Source organism: Protomyctophum parallelum (genome assembly GCF_964188405.1).
Source record: "Protomyctophum parallelum genome assembly, chromosome: 16".
NCBI lineage: Eukaryota > Metazoa > Chordata > Actinopteri > Myctophiformes > Myctophidae > Protomyctophum > Protomyctophum parallelum.
The window spans coordinates 4,744,211-4,768,395 of record NC_139711.1 but is presented as its reverse complement, the minus strand read 5'-3'; the positions used below and the strand labels follow the sequence as shown (position 1 = coordinate 4,768,395).

Sequence of the window (24,185 nt, the reverse complement as noted above, 5' to 3'; positions counted from 1 at the left end):
CCACAAAACCTTATGCTGCGGTCGTACCATCAAATCTCACTCCAAGGTTTTATGAAAAGTTGGCAGCCCTGCAGGTAAATGAAGGAAAGACTAGTTGCGTGACCCTTTGTAGTTTACCTTCTCCCCATCCAAGGTCAACAGTCAAAGCAGTATTGCTATTGTTGGAAGGCACAAATTTGCATGTCAAAGTTGAAATCTACGTGGAGGAATCGTGTGCCTCTCCTATCTTTATGGTTCATTTGAACTTCTTATTGTTGAATTGTTATTATTCAAATTTCCTTCGTGTGTTTCTTAATGTCCCATGTCTTACTGTAATGTCTTAATGCTTAAAGGACAACTTTAGTTTTTTTCAACCAAGGTTCATGTTTTAGGTTGTCATTAGAGAAAGTAAAAGGTGAGTGTAATTTTTTTTCCATTTGCTGCTTTCTTTCGTTTTAGGGATTTTTGTTGTTTTTGACAGGGGGCGGGGGCATTCGAGCATAGGGCTAAATATGTATTTATTTACAAAATTTTATAGCGATTTATTTTTTTATCATTTACTATAGTCCTACTAGACCCCAAGAAATTACATCTGGCCACAAAAGATCTCGGGATGTCAAACTGACATATTGAGTCTATGACACACAGTGTGGCTTCCCCCCAGTAGGCTACCTTCACATTCAGTAGATCCTGTTCCTAAAACATGGACCTTGGTTGAAAAAAAAATAAAGTTGTCCTTTAATGTGTTGTGTAAATAAATCACTTGAATTGTCTTGTTATTGAAATGGGCTACATAAATACATAATTGCTTATTCCATGCATATAGGGAATAAACCAGATTAATTAGCTCCTTTACCATTGTGTTGTCCTACTACTTTATATTTAATAAAATATAAAAAAGTAATATAATTTTATTTTATTCTGCCAACTCAACACTTTCGAAATGACCATTGCACTGGCTCATATTGTTACCATGGCAATATGGTGGCTGCTAGCTGTTAGCTTTAGCACTGTTTGCATTTCAAACATTCTGCAAGTTGTTTATGTTTGCTGTTCCCTGGCTTTACCGGTTCTATCACATTTTACTGATATCTAGCTGTGTGTGCACGTGCGTGATGTTTGTGCGTGCTTGCATACATGCGTGCGCGTGCAAGCTTACATACTGTTGTATGTACGTATGTCGTACATAGTACTGCATACGTTTTGTACGTGTGCATGTGTGCATGTGTTCGCTTGTGTGCTTTGATACTGCTGTAAATGCTTCTGCTCAATGTCAACTCAACAATACTTTTTGTATTTTGTGTGTGTGTGTGTGTGTGTGTGTGTGTGTGTGTGACTGCCCCCGACTCTTCTACTCTCACATATTGAACTCCAGAGTCACTAGCAGGCACACAGACGGAGAGTTCTGGTAGCTACGGGCTTTGATATGTGTAAAAACACACATAGTCATAGGCCTATATATCTGCATGTGCCACTGCAGCGCCAAGTAAAAGTAGAGTTTTTGGGAACATGCTTTAACTCCTTAAAGTGTAATTATAATTACGGTGTTTATTGTTGAAGTGAAGTTTTACTGCGCTTCTCTGCTCCAGTTCTAATTACACTTAATTAAGGGTTATTCTGTGATTCATAAAAGACAATTAATTTATGTCTGACAGACAACCTACACGCCCCTCCCCTCCCTCTCAGCCAATCGCGGCAGGCCATGCAGCTGTCGGCAGGAAGAAGTGAGGAGGTAGAGCAATGGGCCCCGGGCCCTGATCTGAGATCAGCTCAGTCTGTTATGATAAAAGACTAACAGTTATGGTTTATATTTCATATCAACAATAATTCAGTAGTGCAGTGGTTATCAAACGTTTACATTTCCTGCACCCCCATAACTCTGAGAGTGTACAAATGTAAGGGTCCATTTGGAGCCATACTCTCTCAGAGTTACTGACCTATAAGGGTCCATTTGGTACCCCCTCCAGGACCCTGAGAGTCCATGGACCACAATTTGATGAGAACCACAAGATGTACTGAATGATAAACCATCTACTTCTGCACTAACAGTGCGTTTAGCCAAATGGTCTCACTGCTCAGAAACGATATAGTACTGTTCAGCGTTGGTTCTTCTCTGTGGAGCTGAAGAAGCAACAGTGAAACTGATCTGAGAACAGTGTTCAGGGCAGTTTGGGCCTCTCAGTTAGAAGAACTGGCTCGTCAAGTCTATAAAATGGCAGCTGTCATTAGTCTGTCAGTACTGCTGTAAATCAACACACAGACACACACGCAGGGGCACACACACACACACACACACACACACACACACACACACACACACACACACACACACACACACACACACACACACACACACAGATGTGATGATTCAGATGTGTTAGATAAATCATGAATCGTAATGTGCTGGTAGATACATAATAGATAGATTAATAGACAGACATGGTGCCCAGTCTCATCACACACACACACACACACACACACACACACACACACACACACACACACACACACACACACACACACACACACACACACACACACACACACATTTCAAATGTTTATTTATGTCCACATAATGCATGCACATGCCCTAGGCTGCCAAAGATAAAAACTAAAAGTTTACATCTGTAGCCTAGCTGTGAGATGGTCTGCACTAGCAGCTGATACTTCAGCACTTTGGTTAGAAAGGCTTCTTCCAGGCTATAGTCAAAGGTACAGCCAACCTCGAGAATGAACACCTCTCTATATGGTTTTCATTTACAACAATGACATCAGGTGTGTTAGAGAACACAGAATCACACAGAATCATCACAGGTTAAACATCGATCCTCTGCTTCACAGTAGAATGCTTATATGAAGCATGATGGAGGACCTGAAAATGGAAGAGATGTCTTTCAATGGCAACATTTTTTAACACAGAGTGAGAGAGAGAGACACACACACGCACGCACGCACACACGCACACACACACACACACACACACACACACACACACACACACACACACACACACACACAGAAGTTCCAGAGTGTAATTTGTGTTAAACATGTTTCAGTCTGAGAGGCTTCCAGTGGGCAGGTGGGTTGGGGTAGAGTCTTTCTTCAAGGACACAGCAGGAACTGGACCTCTGAGGTCTATACCGTACTGTTCCTTTAATAACAGCGGTAGTCATGGAGATGAGTCGACTATAGGCTCTCCTGCTAATTAATTCGAGCTGATTGGTTAATTGGAGGTTCAGTAACAAGCAGCTGGCAGGAAGCTGATTCCATTTCTATTGTTTTCAACCAACTTCAATCAACGCTATACTCTCCCTCTCTCTCTCCCCCTCTCTCTCTCTCTCTCTGTCTCTCTCTCTCTGTCTGTCTGTCTTTCTCGCTCCACCCTCACACACACACACACACACACGGGCGCACGCACACACGGCACCACAATGCTTTTCCAATGGGAGTCAAATGGTTTGACCAAACATTTTTGTTTGATCGGGGGAGAGGGGCAGATCAAAAATCAAAATCAAGGCCTCATTCACACGTATCAAACAAGCAAATGTTTGGTCGCTTTTTTTTTTTTTTTTGCCACCACAATGCTTTACCAATGGGAGTCACATGGTTTGACCAAACATTTGTGTTTGATCCCTGAATGCTGGTGGTGTTCTGCCCCTTCTCCCCGATCAAACAAAAATGTTTGGTCAAACCATGTGACTCCCATTGGAAAAGCATTTGGTGGCCAAAAACCCCCCCAAAACTACCAAACATTTTTTGATTGGTGTTTGATACGTGTGAATGAGGCCGCAAACTTATTTAATGTAATCAATCACACAGGTAATTGGGATTGATTCAATGCCAATATTTAGACAAAAATATAATATGTCTCTCCAGCTTTTTATTAAACAGAAATGGCATTTTCAGGTCGGGATACCAATTTTATCCAATCCAAGCTACTATATGAAATATGAAATATGATTTTTGGATATTTTCTGTGAGCAAAGTCGTCGTATGATGAAGTAATAATAATCAGGCTTTACTCTTCACACATCAAACAAACATCGCACATAGAGGAATTAAGGCAGGTAGGGCATTCTTGTGGAACTGCTATTTTTGAATAGACAACATATATAAATAGTGAATAGTGATTAAAATGATGGTGATGCTACTTGTTTCCCAGACCACTTTGAGAACCATGCACCCCATTAACTCGCTTACAATCTCTACAAGCAGAAGTACGGCTTAGTGTTTTCAACACTGGGCTGAAGATGTTCAGGTTGAGTTATCGACCAAGTTGGAGCTTTTGAGCTTTGAGAGGCAACTAACTTCCCAAGGAAGGGAGAACATGTTTTATAGAGCCCAAGGATCTGTGACCGGAGTTATAACCACTGTTTTTGAGTGGTGCAACCACTCCAAGGAACAGCAATGTCCGTGTTCACCTATGTGTTGGTTAATGAGCACCAGTATGAGTACCAGTAGGGGCGCTGTTGTGCCAGAAATAGAGAGAGAGAGACAGTGCTGCACTGTTGCCTGCTAATGAGAGAGAGAGAGAGAGAGAGAGAGAGAGGGAGGAGGGGGGGGGGGGGGGGAGGGATGTAATGGACCCCGGGATGGTCAAACTTTTATTGTGAAGGGGTTCCTGCCATGTTGGTTCTTACAGACCTTTATTTGACTAGTTTCCTGTTCAAACTTCAGGAGCACATCAATGGGCAATGAGTAGGTTGATCAAGTTCACCTGTTGTGCTGCCGACGCCCAGCATGGTGCTGCAGATAGCATGGAGTAGACTATAAAAGGGCCTCAGTGGTAGAGGAGCGAGAACTGCATCACTATGGGACCAGTACACAAAGTTTGGTCAAGGCTTATGGAAAGGAAAGCCAATGGAAAGGACTGACGGTCAAAAGCTGAACAAATGGACATAAAGCAGTGAAGCACATGCCACTTTAGCACCCAGCTGGAAAGGGGACAAGGTGAATCTCTTTTTAATGTTTATTTGGTCTGACTGGGTCTTATTCTTGTGGTTTCTTGTCTGAGGTTTATTGTGGTGGTTTTCATATGGCATTTTGATATGGTAGTTTTAAGCTATAGTATATTATATGGGATATATATGTAATTATATGGTTTATTGGAACTTGTTTGTTATACTGATAATGAGATGTTGGATAATGGATGTTTATTGATGCATTTGTATGCCTTTTCTCAGTCAGTTCTACGTTGATTTAATAAAGAAACTTCAAAATCATCAGTTCAGTCTTCAACCTTTTCATGGCCAGCTGGGTCCGCTACAAGGGAAGTTGGGTGTGATTTTTAAACTTCATTACAATTTAAACATTTTAGCATGCACTCTTATCCAGAGCGAATTGCAATAAGCAAGGTAATCACATACAGTACATATAATGTAAACAATATACTGTCAAAATGATATGTACATTGAATAAAAATTGAATACAAAAGTAAATAAAAAATAAAAAATAAACTAAACTAGAGTTTTTGTTTATAATTATAGTTTCGGTTGCACAGAGTTTGGGTAATGAGGTTAACATTTCACGAAATGCATCCTGATTCCTATCCCAGTTGAGTAAAACTGAATTATCACTGAAGATTTTACTGTGTTATTATGAAAGAGAATAAGCTACACAGAATACATTTCAGACATCTGTTATCTTGTTTGTAACTTACAACGTGAAACATTTCCATGGCAACAGTGAAGCAGGTAGAATGAGCAGGAAGAGACATTTAGGTTTTTCCAAATTTACAGTATAGAAAATGTAAATGTAAACTCATTACATGCTTGTGTGATTGCTTACACACTTGTGGAAGTTGGCTCAAAAATACATTGGCAATTCTTGTAGATAAATATATATAGATCTACTTTCCAAGTCAAAATGCAAACGTGGCATTATTTAAAAAAATTGCATTTTTCTATTAAATAATCCATTTTAATTACTCTATTTATGCAGCAGCAATACACTGCACAGGGCAAAAACAATAAGCATTGTTTATGCTTAAGAAGGTCCTAACTGAGAGCTACTTTCAAAATGACAAGCTCAACAAGATCTACCAAGATCTATCCCACCAAAAAACAAAAACAAAAAATCAATTGCTGAAAATAGTTAAACAATATACCTGAGGGGGCGTTGGCATTGCATAAGACAAACGCACATGGAATTGGAAATACATGGGATCATCTTTATTTATTTGTAGGGTTTTCTTGGGTATGTGCGTGACATCATCATCATACCCGGAAGTTATGCGGGAATGCCTACTGAGTGGCAAATACTACATTCTGGCCTTGACAGCCCCATACATCCAAACCTGATTGCATTAAACAACACGTTAAACGACATTAAACTCACTTTGCCACCTGATTTGCCACTCACTTTATGCGCTCTATATAACTTTGTAACACGACTGACGTTTGTGATACAATACTTGAAAACAAAGTACTGCATTGTGTGTTTGAGCTGACATGGCCTTTTTTATGTCTGTCAATTAATCAATCAATCAATCATCTTAATACAGGGTTTTAAATTGATGATTGATGTCATAGTCCACCACGTGACCTATTAAGTGTCTAGTGCCTGTTGTTCTTGATCCATGTTTACAAAACCCTCACAAGAGATGATCTTACCTGAGGCCTATTTGTACTGCTATATGTACTGTAGTACAAATCATCCTCCTTTGATGGATGCAAAGTGAGAAAGAAAGAAAGGTAGAATTGAAGGCATTTTTTCGTTTCTTTCTCGTTTCTGTAAAAGGTTAGCTGGACGGAGTTCTTTCAGACATATATAAGACCCCACCTTTTCCTTTCAGGAAACAGGGGGCAAGGGCAAGGACTGCCCGACACAGAGATCCCGTCATCAAGTACTTTGGAGTTTGGACTATACAGGTACAGTTGTCCAGAACCGCAGATCCAACACATTTGTCCATATATGGGCATATAATGATGACATCAAGTATCTCCATATTTGGGTATAAAAGGGACAGACGGGTACTATACGGGTACTCTGACAAAGCCACCGGCACTACTCGGACATATTCAAACTCCCCCATTCAAACTTTAAAATGTTCATCTTTACTGTGGACATGTCACATTGTGTGCTTGAACATGAATCTATCTTTGAAATGTTTTGTAGTTTTAGAAATATTCCACTTTAAAGTTCAGGAAATTATAATGGAAGTCAGTGGAGGATTTTGGTACCTCACAAACATAGTAAACATTTAGTAATTCAGCTTACTGTGGACACAAATGCTTGAACTTTTTACTTTAGTAGTTTTGGGGATATGTAACCTATTTTATCCGTAGAAAAATGTAATACAATATATTTACCCAGTTTTAAATTTTTTTAAAGAGCATTCGTTTTAATTGAAAAACATAAAATAGCACTATAGAAACAAGTTCTGGGGTTGCAGATTGACAATTTTTGCTATGAATACAGGTGTGTTTTGAGATTTTGAGTAAGTAAAATGGTACCCTCTGAATGAAGACTGCTATAATGAAAACATCAGCAGCACAAATTACAGTAGCTCTCTCCATCTACTCCTCTTCACAGTGTGTGTGTGTGTGTGTGTGTGTGTGTGTGTGTGTGTGTGTGTGTGTGTGTGTGTGTGTGTGTGTGTGTGTGTGTGTGTGTGTGTGTGTGTGTGTGTGTGTGTGTGTGTGTGTGTGTGTGTGTGTGTGTGTGTGTGTGTGTGTGTGTGTGTGTGTGTGTGTGGATAATGAGGCATTAACAGCCCAGGGCCTATAGGGTATTAACAGGTGTAAAATAACCACCAATTAATTTACCCACTCTGACTGGATGCAGAGATGCAGGGTCGAAAAGTGTTTTGATACAAATAACAAATACTGGGTCAAAAAAAAAAACGTAACACAATACAAATACAAAATACTGGTCTGAGAAGATACAAAGAAAATATATTTCATGAAAACGGATGCAATGATTAGTAATTGCCAAATTACTAATCAATTATGCTACACCTGGCCAATGGAGCCAGGTGTAGCGCTCCCGCATTCTATACTATTGCCCGTTGCCCGCCTCCCCCCCCCCCCCCCCCCCCCAATGCTGTCTACAGTCTGTGCATCTGTTTTGCTCTGATTTCTGAAATTATTTTAATTAATTGTGTGTGTGTGTGTGTGTGTGTGTGTGTGTGTGTGCGTGTGCGTGTGCGTGTGCGTGTGCGTGTGCGTGTGCGTGTGCGTGTGTGTGTGTGTGTGTGTGTGAAGGGGTTTCTTCTTCTAAAAGTATTTAGAAGAAACAAAGATGTAGCTAAAACATGAATGAAAGTAGCTTTCAGATAGTGACTAATGACACAAGAAGGGTCAGTACTGTGACATCACTGTCAATATGAGAGAGGGTATGTTCAAGCAATCAGTGCAGGTTGGTTGGTTGCAGAGAACAGAGTATTAAGGATCTAAGTTAACTGTATGCAGGTCACAACTCAAATTCCACACAAACATGCAGCATTTTGTGAAGACCCTTCACTGGCAAGACCATCACCCTAGAGGTGGAGCCAAGTGACAACATTGAGAATGTGAAAGCCAAGATCCAAGACAAGGAAGGCATTCCCCCTGATCAGCAGAGGCTGATCTTTGCTGGCAAGCAACTGGAAGATGGACGGCACCCTTTCGGACTTACAACATCCAGAAAGAATCCACCCTCCATCTTGTCCTGCGTCTAAGGGGTAGGCATAGTAAATGATGCCGTAATCTTAGGACTTTAATTTTACCTGGCTACATAGGTTACATATTATAAAATGAGGGTTTACGTAATGCACGTTACAGGGGCCCATATTGTTAGGACCAACCTGATGATCAATTTCACTAACTAAAGACAAGAAAGAAATATTGGCAAATTGGCAATATATTGACAGAAAAGCATCTATTAAAAATAAAGCGTGCTGTCTCACCGAGTAAGAGTGCATATATACTAGGATGACCTAATGTGCCTTGGGAAGATTCAATACCGGTGTCAGCTGAGGGAGGAAGGAAGAACCTCAGTCTATCTTCATATGGTATGTACTCTTGCTTGGTGTCCCACAAGGTCCAAAATCCAACCCTACGTCATTTGTCCCAATTTCTCCTTTCATTGTCAATGGCATCAACATTGTGGACAAAAGCTGTATAGTGTATATATAGGTGCGCAGCAGCGCTCTTGTCATCATACATCATCACATTCCGGCCAATCGCAATTGGCGTCCGACTCCTCACTTGTCTGTCCTCACGTTTTGTCCTCAAGTCTTTACTATATCCTCAAGTCCTCACTTGAGGACTTAATTGTGGCATCCTCAATTTCCTGTCCTTACTTTTTATCCTCAATACGTACTTAGCTCGCTCAGCCAATCAAATCATCGCTATGGGGTACACACAAACAGACAGAGCTGGGCATAGTGCCCCTCAAAAAGAAAATATTTCAAATTATCTCACTACAAATTACATCAAATTTTGTCTATAACTTAAAGTTAACATAAATGGATCAGGCCCAATGTGTCTACTCTTCTGAGGTTCTGGCACACAAATGCTTCACCTTTGAGTGTTCAAGCTAAGAGGCTGAACTGCATGGCCAATGCCATTGGCTACTGGTGTGAAGACAAAACGTGCATATTATACTTTCCTCTCAGATGCGCGCGGTTCAACTTGATAGTAAATATTACTCCTCGTATCAAAACAAAACCCCGGTTTTAGGAAAAGTCACCTATAATAAAGCCACAACTATTGACTAATGTAGTTAGCCTATTTTATGGCAGTCTCAGTCGGTATGTGTGCACACATACACAACAAGCATTTGTTCAATGTGTACATGTTATCGTGCAGGAGGGGGGAGGGGGGGGGGATGGTCACCAGGCAAAAAAGGTTCAGTGTTTCCTTAAACTTTGTGGCAGACAAGATTTTCCCGCTATGTTTCCTTCAAAACACTTTACTATAGCCTACTACTCCTACAGATTTTGTCTAAAACTCACACAAATCGGTACACAATATCTCTGGGGTCATTTGACCAAGATGTATCCGGAGATCTAGTTCACAATATGAAATCAGATGTATTTTCTTTTAAGTAAAGAATTAACACCAACATGAGGAAAAACTGTTTATTTTTCAAATAAAAACACAAATTAGGACATTTCCTTTTCAAGCGTAAAATGACACATAGTGCATTATAACCCGAATGTCTTTAAAGCAATGAAAAAATAGATTTCACTAAGAAGTGCTACATGTACAGTACATACTGTATGGAGACGTGTTATCCGGAACGTATGCTGTAAATTATATTTGTATGAGGTAATTCTTATTTTTCTTGTAGAAACATTCCAGAAAGACAGACTATTAAAGGAATGAAAGACAGGTCGGGGTTGAGGAGGGTGGCACAAGAAACCAACACATTATATTCATCAGATGCATAGAATACTTTTGAAATCATTTACATAAATACCTACATATAAGGGAAGAAAGATTTGAAAGTACTGTGTAGATGTCAGAGAGGCAAGTTTTAGGTTTTTAGATTTGCCCTAAAAACAAACAAAAGTGTCTCTTCAGTGTCCTACAAAGACAAACAGCAACGTCTGTCTTACAGAGAGACAACCCGTCAGTATAAACTCTCCCACTTAATGTTCAGTTAAAGCTGCAATCTAGAGGTTTTATGTCCTGCCCGAGACTCAGACCCAGGTCTCACTTATGGAAGACCAAACCTACTGCACTGCCAAGACAGAATCTTCGCTTGGCCAAAGGAGATATTGCGTTCATGAGCTTCAGGCAGTACTACTTGTCAACCGGTAGGAGTGTCCTACGTAACATCAGGGTCTATTTCTCAATGGAAGAGTAGGGAGACCACCTCGGACCACTGCAGATGTACGTTATACTATATTAACATACTGTAACTGTACCGTATACAGGTTTATGTGTTTGCTGTGGTTTGTCTCTGTAAGATGACCAATGAATTCCATCACGTTTATGTTTATTCCCATCTTCTTATAAACAAACCGTTTGTGATTTCAGTCACAAAACGCAGCAGGCACTCCATGAAAGTCCTTTTGTTCCGTTGAGCAAACGGAAATGGTTGTTAGCTACCCGTGTCTCTAAGAAGACTTTCCAGTGTTTCGACACATTCAACAGTGTGAGTTGTAGAGCCGTTTCAACAGCAGTCTCTGAAAGTCGGCCAGTCAGTCAAAACATTTTGTGATAGTTGGCATAACTCTGTTCAGCCACTTCAACTCACAGACCATCGTTTCCTCCAAACGTGTCTTCAGTCTTTTTGTTTTTCATTATTTCTTGTGCTTTTATACATTTAATGATGCCCTACTGCTCCTTTGCTTTCCCTGATTAACGTCTGTTAAACCTGCGTGTGTGCGTGTGTGTGTGTGTGTGTGTGTGTGTGTGTGCGTGCGTGCAAGAGCCCTAATTATTTGAAGAAATCTACAAGCCGACAACAAGTTGCAATGCAATATGTTATGATCGGTAACAGGTACAGTCGCCCCTTTTCCATCTCGCCCCACTACTCTACCTAGCTGTAAATAAACATAATTCATGTTGGTGATTATATATAAGGTTTTATCATATTAATTTATCATTGTTAAGTTCAAGCTCTGTATATCCACTGGAATAATAGCATGATGAAGCCATTACAAAACATGGGCTGCATGGAAGAAATGTGTTTAGTTTAACTGCTAGAAGGTCCTAAATTAACTTAATTAAGCAGTCAACGTCTCTTGTCTCATGTTATTCTTTCTTAATTTTAGTATAGAGATCGACTACTATACAATCAAATAAATCCGTATACAAGACATTTTCAGATTTCAGAGAGGGGAGGGAAATACTAAATGAACTTTTAACGACATCAACACATTCCGCGGGGGCGAGTTGGTAAAGGGGCGAGTCGTCTGGTATTCGTTATGATCCATTTGAATATAGAGCTTAAATAAATTCTAGTTACGCGAGTTCGCAAAATAGAAACTTAGCAAATATACATTTTACAATCTTTATAGGACTCTCCAAACCGGGAGAGGCATGGGCGTGCGTGCGTGCGTGCGTGCGTGCGTGCGTGTGTGCGTGCGTGCGTGAGTGTGTGCGTGCGTGCGTGCGTGCGCGTGCCTCTAGTCTTCGGACATAATGTCTATCTGCTCAGGGCTGTTGCTCTGTTGTGTAGCGACTCTCCAGCGATTCATGTGCTGACTTCCTTTTCTCTTGCCGTGTTCGGGGCTCTCCTCTTCCAACTTCTGACGTTTATGTTTAGTCCTGCGGTTCTGGAACCAGACCTTCACCTATACGGCACAGGATGGAGGACATAGAGTTAATATAATAGAAACAACCACCTTTACTCACACAGCAGCTATGTGAAGCTTTTATAGTACAGTATCAACGAGAACTCCATTTGTATAAACTCTCAGAGTAAAAAATTAACATTGATTTTACAATATAAATTGGGGGTCCCAGAGATAGGAATGCCATTAAATGGGGGTCCCCCAGTCAAACTGGGGGTCCTTGAAATTAAATGGGTTGAGAATCACTGCTAGAGCCATAAAATAAATCTTCTCTTATGGGGGTCCTTGGTATATCTTTTCAAATGGGGGGCTAATTAGTGTCAATTTGGGGGCCCTTGACATGAGAATGTTTGGGAACCACTGAACTACAGCACTGGTTCTCGACGTTTGGGTCTGCGGACCACCAGGGCTCCAAAAGGATCCACCCATATGGTACGTTCACACGAGCAGATGCAAAGATACACAGCATATTTGTCGCTTTGTATCTGTGTTGTTCAACACGATCGCTGACGTCATCAAGCTCGCGGACGTGTGTCAGAATCATGATAAAGCACACCCTCGAGTGTAATATTGCGATTATACAACAGTTACCCTTAAAAAACCCACATCAACTCAATTTCATTGTTTTAGGTACTACGGCCACAAATGTCCCATGCAAACTGCTAGCCACGCTGCTGGCTCTGCTCTGCGAGTTGAAGCACAAAAAAACCGAATCAATTTGATCGATTCGCGCTTCGCTTCATTGCGTCATTGCAGCTACAGTTGTATAGCTTTCTTTGTATATTTGCATCTGGAAGTTGAACCCAGCTCAACTTCAATGTGTAGCTTGATATCTTTTGCAGCAGCTACAAACATCGGATGCCGGATTTGCTTTGTTGCTTCACGTCGCTGGCTTCCATTTTGAAAATGAATGGTAGACTGTGCCTATGCATCTGCCTGTCTGAACGCCAGGTCTGTAACTCTGAGCAAATGGAAACAATGAACCGTAACGTTGAGGATTTCACCAAACAATGGAAATGGATGTTGGTTGAGAATCACTACAGTAGATGTTACCTCTGAGACTATATGTCACTTTACTGGTCAATTTATTTTGTTTATGATGATTACTTTCTTGTTTAGTGAACATAGTTTTACGGGGCGAAAATAATTCCACAGCACTTTCTACTAACATGCAGTACATGCTAAACTAACCAATAGAACATCACAATTAACTAAGTGAGCCAATGATGAATCATAAATAAATATTATTTATTATTAGTATTGTCCTGAGCAGCGCACGCACACACACACACACACACACACACACACGGGTCAGTGACGTGACACCCCAAAAAAAGTTTTTTTTTAAAACCTTTAAATAACAGGAATAAAAATGATTTACTTTTGTTCTACTCACTCTCATCTTTATGGAAACATATTTTGTTTTTAGATATTTTATTGGAATCAGAATTTATTCAGCATTTTGTTGTACTTGTGCCTAAAATCGTCATATGGTGTGACATGACAATAATTGTTTATAAAATGAAAATGGAGTACAACTTTCTTAAGTTGCTCACTTTATCAAAGTCCTTTATCATAACTAACCTGTGATCCACTATAGTTTTGTGAAAATGTATTAAATCTGTATATTATTTTCGTAATCAACACTCAATGTGAGGCCCATGTTATCGGTCTTTCAATATATTTTGCATTTATTGTGACAAAACTTGCTCTAAAATTACACAAATATTTGTGACTCTTCCTTAGACTATTTGCTATGTAATCCATAAACATTAATGGTTTCATCATTAATAAAGGTATGATTTTTTCACTATTTGGAACGTCACACCAAATTATTTAGTGTCACACCGTATGATCATATCTTCATTTTTCAAAGCAAACTGTGTTTTAACCTACTTATTAGTGAGTACTGAACTTTACAGATTGATTAAACAATTACTCAGGAAAAACAGCAACAGGAAAATTGCTTTAACATTGAATAACATGGCAATGACTGAATAAAACGAAATTAAACACAATTTATTGTGGATAGTTGCAGATTTTAGGTGAAAATGTTTAAAACAAATGTTTAAATGGACAAAAGAAACATGGGACTTTGTTATTTATTGCTATATCTGTAGGAAATTACAGTTTGTATCATATGGTGTGACAAAAAAGTCATATGGCGTGACAGGAAAACAGTCACACCATTATGATAAAGTGTCACACCATATTACGTTTTCTGCACTTAACATAACCTTGAGGCTACTAGCTACACATTAGCATGCTAACAACATGCTAGCTATAACAAAGCAACATAGATTTACATGTAATTATGACCAAAAACCTAATACCTTAAGCTTTTTTAATGAAAAAGGTGTCACACCCACAGACACTTGGAAGAGTCGCATTTGTCAGCGTTCCAACAAGATCGTATTTTATGAAAATGTTAAAATGATAATTCACCACAGACACCTGTCATGCTATTGTAATGCAAGTGCTGAACAGCCTTACTGAAGAAGTACCTCTGTATCCCAATGGGTGTGTAAACAATTGCCTGTTGAAATTTCCCAAAATGGTGTCACACAATATGATTTTGGTTTGGGGGACAAAATATTTTTGATCAGAAATGACTGAAAACATTATGCTTGGACTTTGAAAAGATTAGGCTCACAAATAGACATCTATATTATATTTATGGATTTTTTAAAATAATTTTAGCATTTTTTTCCTTAGTTTTATTTAAGTTCCTACTTTGAGAAACAAGGCCAGGACAGTCGCACCATATGAGTTTTGCTGTGTTTGGTTGACAATTCTGAAGAAATGAGGAATGAAATGTTTTAATCTTGAGTATGTTCACATGGACCATAATGTCCTGCACAATATTCAGAAGGTTTTTGACAAATATATTTCTTATTTATACATGAGTGACACTAAGGACAGCCAGGGACACCATGTCACGTCACCCACCCACACACACACACACACACACACACACACACACACACACACCCCTACTGTAACACTAACCTTTTGCGATTTCAACATTTCACACAGAAATACACTGAAGACAGCGTATGTTTGCCACACTACATTATTGACGTCACTTCAAAACGGTTGAACATAGGAAACGTTTTCCTTTAACCTTAAGTATACAGATACTTTACATTCGTAATATAAATGGCCAAGTTCAGGAACACAGACACACACATGCACACACACTCTGAATCTCAGATTTAGTCTATGGGTTGTATTACTCTGCTCATGACATAAATCAAATTTGTATCCATATCCATTGGTTTGTGATTTGGCAGGCTTTGTCTGTCTATAGATGTCTATCTGTCTGTCTGTCTGTCTGTCTGTCTATCTATCTATCTATCTATCTATCTATCTATCTATCTATCTATCTATCTATCTATCTATCTATCTATCTATCTATCTATCTATCTATCTATCTATCTATCTACACATCGATACAGACAGGTTAGGGCAGGTCTCCACAGTAGTTGTACATGGAATGTTTCTTTAAGATTCAAGAGATTCTAGAGATTCATGTAATCACTTTTTGTCTGTAAATCATCTTGAAACCGTCTGAGATGACTGCGTTGCTTGAGGTAATGATTTACTGCGGCCTGCCTGACGTCTTCACTACAGATCACATTTCCTTTTCAGGTTGTTAAAAGCCAGTGTAACTCTGACAGCCATTGTACCTCGACAGTGGCTGTCAAGCAGTGGTGGGAGAACTAGGCTACTCTGATTTCGGACTTAACCCGTGATGTCAAGCATTTCTGCATTTGAAATTGTACTTATTTACTTGAATAAATGTACTTAGTTACTTTACACCACTGGTCTCAAGTCGATCAGAAGAGCAGAGAATAGAAGAGAAGAGACTAGAATGTTCACTCAGAACAGAAAAGCATAAAAGAGAACATCTGAGTCATATTATCTTGAGTGCCTGATTCATTGATTAATTGTTTGGCTAGTTGGTTCATTGATTGTGAAATTAGCTCATAAAAATAATCGTCACCAATTGCATCATTGCTTTAAATTGGCATGTACGTTATTGTGACAACCAGATGATAAACAGAAGGTTTGATTAGAATGTGAATGTGACTCAGTCATCCATCTATCATCCATCTCTCTATAATAACATGATACAACATGCCACATAAGATTATTGCTCTTTCTTTCTTTCTTTCTTTCTTTCTTTCTTTCTTTCTTTCTTTCTTTCTTTCTTAGGCTTCACTCACACCTTTCGATCTAGAATACAACATTGATGCATGCTATGTATGAGACTTGTTTACTGATGCATTTCCAATGGAAGTCACATGGTTTGACACAACATTTTTGTTGTACGGCTTTCGGCTGTGTTTCGACTGCCCCCTTCCCCCTCATACAACACAAATGTTGTGTCAAACGATGTGACTCCCATTGGAAATGCATTGCGAGCTTGCATCAGTCAATAAGTCTCATGCATCAGCTATACATCAATCTGTTGTGCACGTGTGAGTCAGGCCTTAGACAGCACTGCCTGTCTATTTATGTGTTTCGTGTGTGTCTTATTTGTATTCCAGTGAGACAGGTGTGTGTGTGTCTTACTTGTGTTTCAGTGAGACAGAGAGTGGAGGCCAGTTGTTTTCTTTCTGTTCCCACAACATAATGGTTTTTCTCAAAGGCCCGTTCCAGTCGGAGCAGCTGAGAAGGAGAGAACGCTGTTCTGATCCGCTTTGGTTTCCTGCAAAATGGACCATGAAGTAACAGGTTCTCTGGACTACTGTCATCTCCTGGAGGAGGGGGAGAGAGAGAGAGAGAGGGTAGGGGTGACAAATCCCGTATTTATTCCTGTTTTACGTACGTCTTAAGTTAAGATGTACTCGAGTCAAGTCTGTGTCCAATCAATGACATGTTTATCAAATAGGCTACTATAGGCTATCAAAGCAACGGTCATTCTCCTGCGCTTTGAGTAGCCATAACATAGCTACATGTCAGAGAATATAGAATGACACAAGTCCAAATGAAGCAACATGATATTATAATTTGTCCTATGAAATCGTAACATACCGTCATTGGAAGCATGCTGTGTGTGCGTGCGTGCGTGCGTGCGGGCGGGCAGGCGGGCGTGTGTGAGAGATATGGAAGGAGAGAGAGAGAGAGAGACAGAGAGAGAGGGAGAGTAGGAGAGAGAGAGAGAGAGAGAGGGAGAGGGAGTAGTAGTAGGCCTACATTTTATTTCTGTCCATTTAAAAGAGCAGATATCCACTAATGTTAGTAGGACCGAAAAGGTGTAGTCTGAACCTGAGGCTTATTTTGCTACACATTTTCAAACATTTGTTTTACGAAACTGAAAACATCAGACAAATTGAAAAGAAAAATCAAAGGCTTATAGTTTGCCTATAGAGTGTCGTAGCCCCACCCCCTTTCAGAACGACGAGTGGCCCATTAAATGATTCTCCATTAATTTTCTCCATAGGTATCATTTTCTCCATAAGTATCATTAGCTGTGGGTCTTCAAACTCAGCCAGCCAAGTGACTTAATTTGCAAATGTATTGCTAAAAACAGCAATAATGGTAAACATTTGTATGCAGATTAATTTATCTCTGCACAGGACCTTGTCACGATGTAATCCTCACATCAGGATTACATCCCCTGATTAACAAACGACAACAATCTTAACCACTGCAGTTCAAACCTCTACTACAGCACAACACTCAACACATAACTAACGGCTCAAAGCACATGGGCTCTGCTCTGCTTGAATTTTTGCAGATGATCTGGTTCTCCATTTTGAAAATGGATTTCAGGACAGCCAGAATGTAAATCCAGTCAGACAAGGGCGTTGGCGGTATACATTTGTAAAGAAACCATTCAACTTTGTAGATCATATAAATACTTGAGGAAGTCTCAAAACTGTTATTTTTCAGGATCTAAATCAGAGAATAATATGCATAAGAACCTACAGACATCTATGGAATTTTGTATACTCAATCTAAGTATCGATTACGCTTTCCCCCCTTTTTTTGCACTCAATAACACCGCAGAACTACATCAAACAGCATTTATTTCAAAAGTACAAAAACAAACCATCTAATTGGACAATAATCTAACGCCAAGTAGCCTGCCATTAGGAAGAGCATCGATGACAAGTCTTCTATGTTCCTCTCTAAGATGCTCCAAGGTCTGCTCACTATAACCACTGACCACCTAAAAGCATCACAGCACTACACAATGCGTCACGCTTGGCAAAATGCAAAGTCCATTTGTTTGTCAGGTGAATTGATGTGCAATTAAACAAATCCAAATCTCATAGATGCCTCGGGTTTTATTCAAACCCAGACAATAGTGCAACGAAGTTTACTCTCCGCTCTCATTGTGTCCGTGACCGTCTCAAAGCCACACGGTGACAACATCTGGGACCCTGCCACCGCCTTTTTTGACGGTTTATTAAAATTGCACGTAAAGTTACAAAAATATTTTACATAAGCAAATAGATCTAGGAATTATTTTGAACCGCCTTATGGAAAGCTGCGAGGCACTTTTGAAAAGAGACGGAGAAAACGGCCCACCGCAGACACGCACACGCAAAGAAGCCTGCTTCAGCCCTGAACCGTGTGGTCTGGTCTGGCTGTAGGACGCCTGACTGATGAACTGTTGTACAGGATCTGTATTCACATGCAAAAGGTTCAAGTCGACACAGAGCGGCTCCCATCTCGTTGGACTGACCTATTGGTCATGGGTTTCTCAAACATATTTGGCACAGGTCACCCCTGTAACTAACTTTGCATTGTTACTTTACAGCATCAAATGTCATGTAGCCTATTATAAATATAAATCTTTTGCTCTAAGATACAGTATGTCATGAGTAAAACTTGAGAGAATATCAGTTTCCATTATACTTGGTGTTTAACCACTTAAACCTCAGCATCCCTATTCTGGGGTGAACATTCACCAAAAATAGCTGACCTACAAGCTCACAACGTGTCACAACGTGGTGTGCTCTGAGCTTGTAGATCTGCTATATTTGGTGAAGAGACTGGTATACTGTTGACTGAAACAGAAAGCACAAGTGACATTGATACATTTCAAATATCCAACTATTCTGAGGGACCCCTGGACTTGCGTCAAGGCACGCTAGGTTGCCACGGCATCCTGCACTTTGAGCAGGTGAATGATCCTCGTCACGCGATTATTGGCTCAAATCCCCCAAACCAGTTCAGAAACACTGGGGGGGGGGGGGGGGGGGGGGGGGGGGGATTATGAATTATTAATGCCTTCTATCTTCCCACCTACTGTTGTGGTGCCATTGAGCAAGGCATCAGTTGCCAACACTCACCTGCTTCATTAAAACTGCTCAATGACCATCAGTAGAATACTGTGGTTGTATAGGCCTACTGCATGGTCAACTCTCAACGACCAAAACACTGTGGTTGTACTATGGGCAGCGAAGCTCCCAGATATATTGGGCTGCAGCTTGCATGTCTCAAATGTTCCTTAAATATTATTATATTATTATTATTATGAAAATAAGAATAAATTAAAGAAAGAAAGAAAGAAAGAAAGAATGAGAAATACTTTGTAATATGTCAAGTTGGCAATTATCCTAGTTTGTGACGTTGCTGACTGCATGTCCTCAGCAGTGAAAAGCATAACATAACACTGCAACGGTTCAAATTAAGTCAACATTGACTTTACATACAGGTGATAACAGAAGGAGATGATGCTTATAGTATACTACACATGACTGTGTCTGTAGATGGTTAGCACAAATTATTGTAGGCCTGCAGACAGTATATGCAACAGTGTTAGCATCAGCATGGGCAGTGGCACTATAAAGGCCCATAGCATATATTAGTTATTTTAATATCTCACCACCACCACAAATGATTGATTCATTTCCCATTTATGACTGCCGTTTTCTCACTTTGCTTGTGCAACAGAATGTAAACCAGCTGATGAATCAGTGTTACTCATAGGAAGGAAGCTGGTTGGCTGATGTGTCAGAACGCTGTGTGAAGTGAAGCAGTTTGTCTGTGTCCCCCCCCCCCCCCCCCCCCCCATGCAAGGGATTCTGTATTATCCTTCCCTGTTTCAGTCTAATGTAAAAATGGAACAGGTTTCTATATCCTTAATTCCCTGTGTAAAAAGGAACAGGGTTCTATATCCTTAATTCCCTGTGTAAAAAGGAACAGGGTTCTATATCCTTAATTCCCTGTGTAAAAAGGAACAGGGTTCTATATCCTTAATTCCCTGCATGTGTAAAAAGTAACAGGGTTATCCTTCCCTGTGTAAAAAGGAACTGTGTTCTCTTTTCCAAACAGTGGGTCATAGACCTATTAGGCTATTTGTATGGGTCACAACTCGAGTAAAAATCATTTTCCCCTAGAAATTCCATAAATGAAAATAATAATAATTAGGTCGTGAAAATAGTGTATACAAGCTTGAAACGTGAGTATCCAAAAAGCTTGTAGATCTGCAATTTTCAATATAGTTTGGGTCCCGTAATCCCGGGCAAATGTCAAATCTCTCTTTTGGGTCTCAACCTGAAAAGTTTGGGAACCCATTCCAGATTCATGTAAAAATGAACCGCGGGATCTGAATCCACGATTCCAACCCCATTTCAGTCTAGGTTTCAGTCTAAAGTAAAAATTTGCTGCAGATTCTTATATCCTGTTTCAGTTGAATGAAACTGAACAGTTGAAACTGTTCTGTATCTAAAAATGTTTCGGTCTATCTGTAACAATAAACGAGGTATATTCACCAGGATTTATAGCGGCCTATATGTAGCATTCTGATATTATTATTATTTCAAAACTAAAGGTCTTTAACCATGGGCTGAACGTATAAACCTGACATGTTATATCTTTATATCTATATGTTTAATGTGCCTTAATTGTCTCATGGACAGTTGATATGGAAGGGGAGGGAGAGGAGATAAGGAGAGGAGAGAAGGAGAGAGGAGAGACAAATACAGATACTATAGGGTCTACTATAGAGATATAGATAAAACATGTTTTAACCATTTTTTTAAAACATGATCAAACTAATATTGCATATTGTTTTTTATACAACTGTAAATATTAGTAATATTAAACATTGTTATATTCATCATATATAACAATTATATATATTGTAATTTCCTATTATTATTATAAATTAAATGCACCAAATATCAATATCATAAACTTTCTGTTTTTGATCATTATCATCAATTAGCAAAGTGACATGTTGTCCCCTTTTTTTAATCTGGTCTTTTTGTCTAAAATAAAATAAAACATCTAAAATTTCAACGAAATCCAATAAGACAAAAAGAGAACAGTCATCAATAATTTGATTATTACCAGGAGGTAAGCAATGAATGATAATTAAACCAAATACATAGCAGCGGTGTGGGCTATAGTCAAAAACAACAAACTTGTTATCTTACTTAATACGTATGCCTTGTTTCAAGCCCTTTAATGGCCGTGTTTTATTGGTTTAGGTCGGGTTTCGCAAACCGTATATAGTAGCAATAGGCTAGTAGTTGGCCTACAACTTGACTACGGAGAATATAGGGCCTATACGAAATGAATTGTTTCTTTGACGTCTCAGGGGGATTTATATGTCCTCTGACTGTAGCCTATTTTTATTATGTTTTATTCTGTTTATTTCACTGTATTTCACTGACCCTTGTATGTTTAATTGAATGTTAATGAATCCCCGCGTGAACTGAAATGTCTTATTATGGAACGGCTGTTTCTCACAACTCACTTTGGGACAAATAACTTACTAAATTATATTTAAAAAAAAACATTGTCTATACTTTCTAATTTTCTATTTCACATGCGTGCAGGTTGTTTGTTATAATATAGGTAATCAGATTATTTTGTCTGTCTATCTATAGATATTTTCTATAATAAGTCTATCAAATTATATTTTCAGATAAGTATATAGGTAGGTCAACCAAACATATATATATATATATATATATATATATATATATTTGCACAAAATAAAGCCGTTATTTCTTTGCAGTTAATCCGTGTTAAAAATATAGGTTAATCTGCAGTGAAATTCGCTTTTTGTGCGTTTGTTTCTTTCCAAAACAAATGAACTTCATTACAAACGAGGAAATCCGAAATTGTCTTTGTTTTCATGGTGAAATCATACATTTTAAGTATAAATAATTTACGATTGTTTTTATGTTCATTTTACGGTGAATGTGTATATGGATTTGGTTAGGCCTGTTTCATAATGGAATAAATCCTGCGTGCCAACGATGCAACGAATATACGTTTTACGATAATAAGTGTTTTTACAAGATTGATAACCTTGTAAAAACACCTAAATAACCTAAATTCAATCAGCAAATATCAAAATCAACGTGGTTCAACACACCTATGAAGACCGATATCGTTCGTAGGCATATTTGTATATTATGCTATATTATACTATATGCGCTGCTCGGACAGTTGCAGTAGGCTAGGCCTAAAATCTATAGATCGATAACATAAATCTCCTCTAAGTATAGCCTATATCCATGAAAATGTAATGTATAGTTCATATCCATTAACGCAGAGCGAGACTGTAACAAATGTAAACAAATCATGGACCCCTTGGTTTATTAGGCTACAAATCACATCTCGTTCAAGTTCAGATAGACTAAAAATACAAGATAAGGGATTCCCATGCAGCCTTTTCCATTTCAAGGACCCCCGGTTTCCTTTACACGAAAGCACCCTCATTTTACACCTTTTTTAATCCCAACGTATACGCTGTAAAATCCTCATTTAACTCCGAGAATGTATAGCCTATACAAATCTGCTACGAAAGTGTTCATTATGTGGTTTCTCGTTATAAAGGGTTCATTATTGGTTATAGGCCCACAAGGGTCCATTCGGACCCCCCCCCCCCCCCCCCCTGGCTGGTTGTTCCCGAACCCAACATTGAGAAACAACAAAACAACAATCAGCGGATCGATAAGTGTCTCTCACCCTGGAAGCGGTGTCCGTGCAGGTATCGGTTCCGCAGCACCCAGGGGTAGAAGCTAAACGCGTCTCTTTGGTTGGCGGCGGAGGTGAAGAAGGCGTGCGCCGGGATGTGGACCTGATGATGATGATGATGATGATGTGCGCCGGGCGGCTCTCGGTGGTAGGCTGCCGGGGTGATGATGTGCTCCAGCCCGGCTGCGGCCCCCGGCGGCCCGTACAGAGACCTGCCGGTGCCGCCGGTGGTCGTTGTGGTCCCGAAGCAAGAGCCCAGCTCCCCGAACCGCAGGGCGGTGGGTCTGATGGGATCGTCTCCTCCTCCTCCTCCGGCTGGGCCGGTGCAGCAGGCTGTGGCCGGGTTCGAAGACCCGATGCTGGGCTCTTTACCCACCAGAGACTCGATGGTGAAACACTTGTTGTTTCCCTGTCGGAACATTCTGATGATTGATGGTGATGGTGGTGGTGGTGATAATGGTGGTGATGAGGCTAGTCAAATCCAGTCTGTCCGTCAAAAAAGTCTCTACAAGTACAATCTCTGATTCTTTAATAATTTCCCAGGTGAAAAATCCATATTAACTCCAAGTTCCACCTAGTCTAATTGTACCGTAGTTATTATTAGGCTACTCTAATAACTAATGTCAGTCTCGTAATAAATCAATGAATGTCGTAGCTAACCAGCTGGTTCTCACAATAGTAGCGGCCGGTAATGTTTTAATTATAATTTTTGTATCATTACATTTCCTCAAGAACTCCGCAAAGCATGAACCTAATAATTAAAAGGCTCCTCTTCTATTTCATCAGCCTATAGTTTCATCCTCCAGTTGTCATAAAAAGCTAATTAGTAGTTAATTAGTTTTTAAGTCACTAAATGCTCGCGACCAGCCAGTGCAGGCTAGTTATTGATGTGAGGATCAGTAGCCTTCTCTGACAGCAGACAGCTCGAGCGACTCAACAGTAACACCTGCCCCGAGCCCCGCCCACCCACAATAACAAAAGAGTGCTGCCTATAGTGAGCATGCGCAGACGCATTTTAAAG

At 39.7% G+C, this 24,185-nt stretch overlaps 1 protein-coding gene across 1 annotated transcript; it reads right to left on the bottom strand.

Annotated features, from left to right (window-relative positions):
• Positions 1-12,040: 12,040 nt before the first annotated feature.
• Positions 12,041-23,585, bottom strand: LOC310873386 (homeobox protein EMX1-like; the record flags this gene model as incomplete). The annotated part of the gene is made up of 3 exons (XM_083785755.1): positions 12,041-12,208; positions 16,787-16,971; positions 23,156-23,585. The coding sequence occupies 3 exons, from the start codon at positions 23,583-23,585 to the stop codon at positions 12,041-12,043; spliced, it is 783 nt and encodes a 260-aa protein (XP_083641881.1).
• Positions 23,586-24,185: the final 600 nt, after the last annotated feature.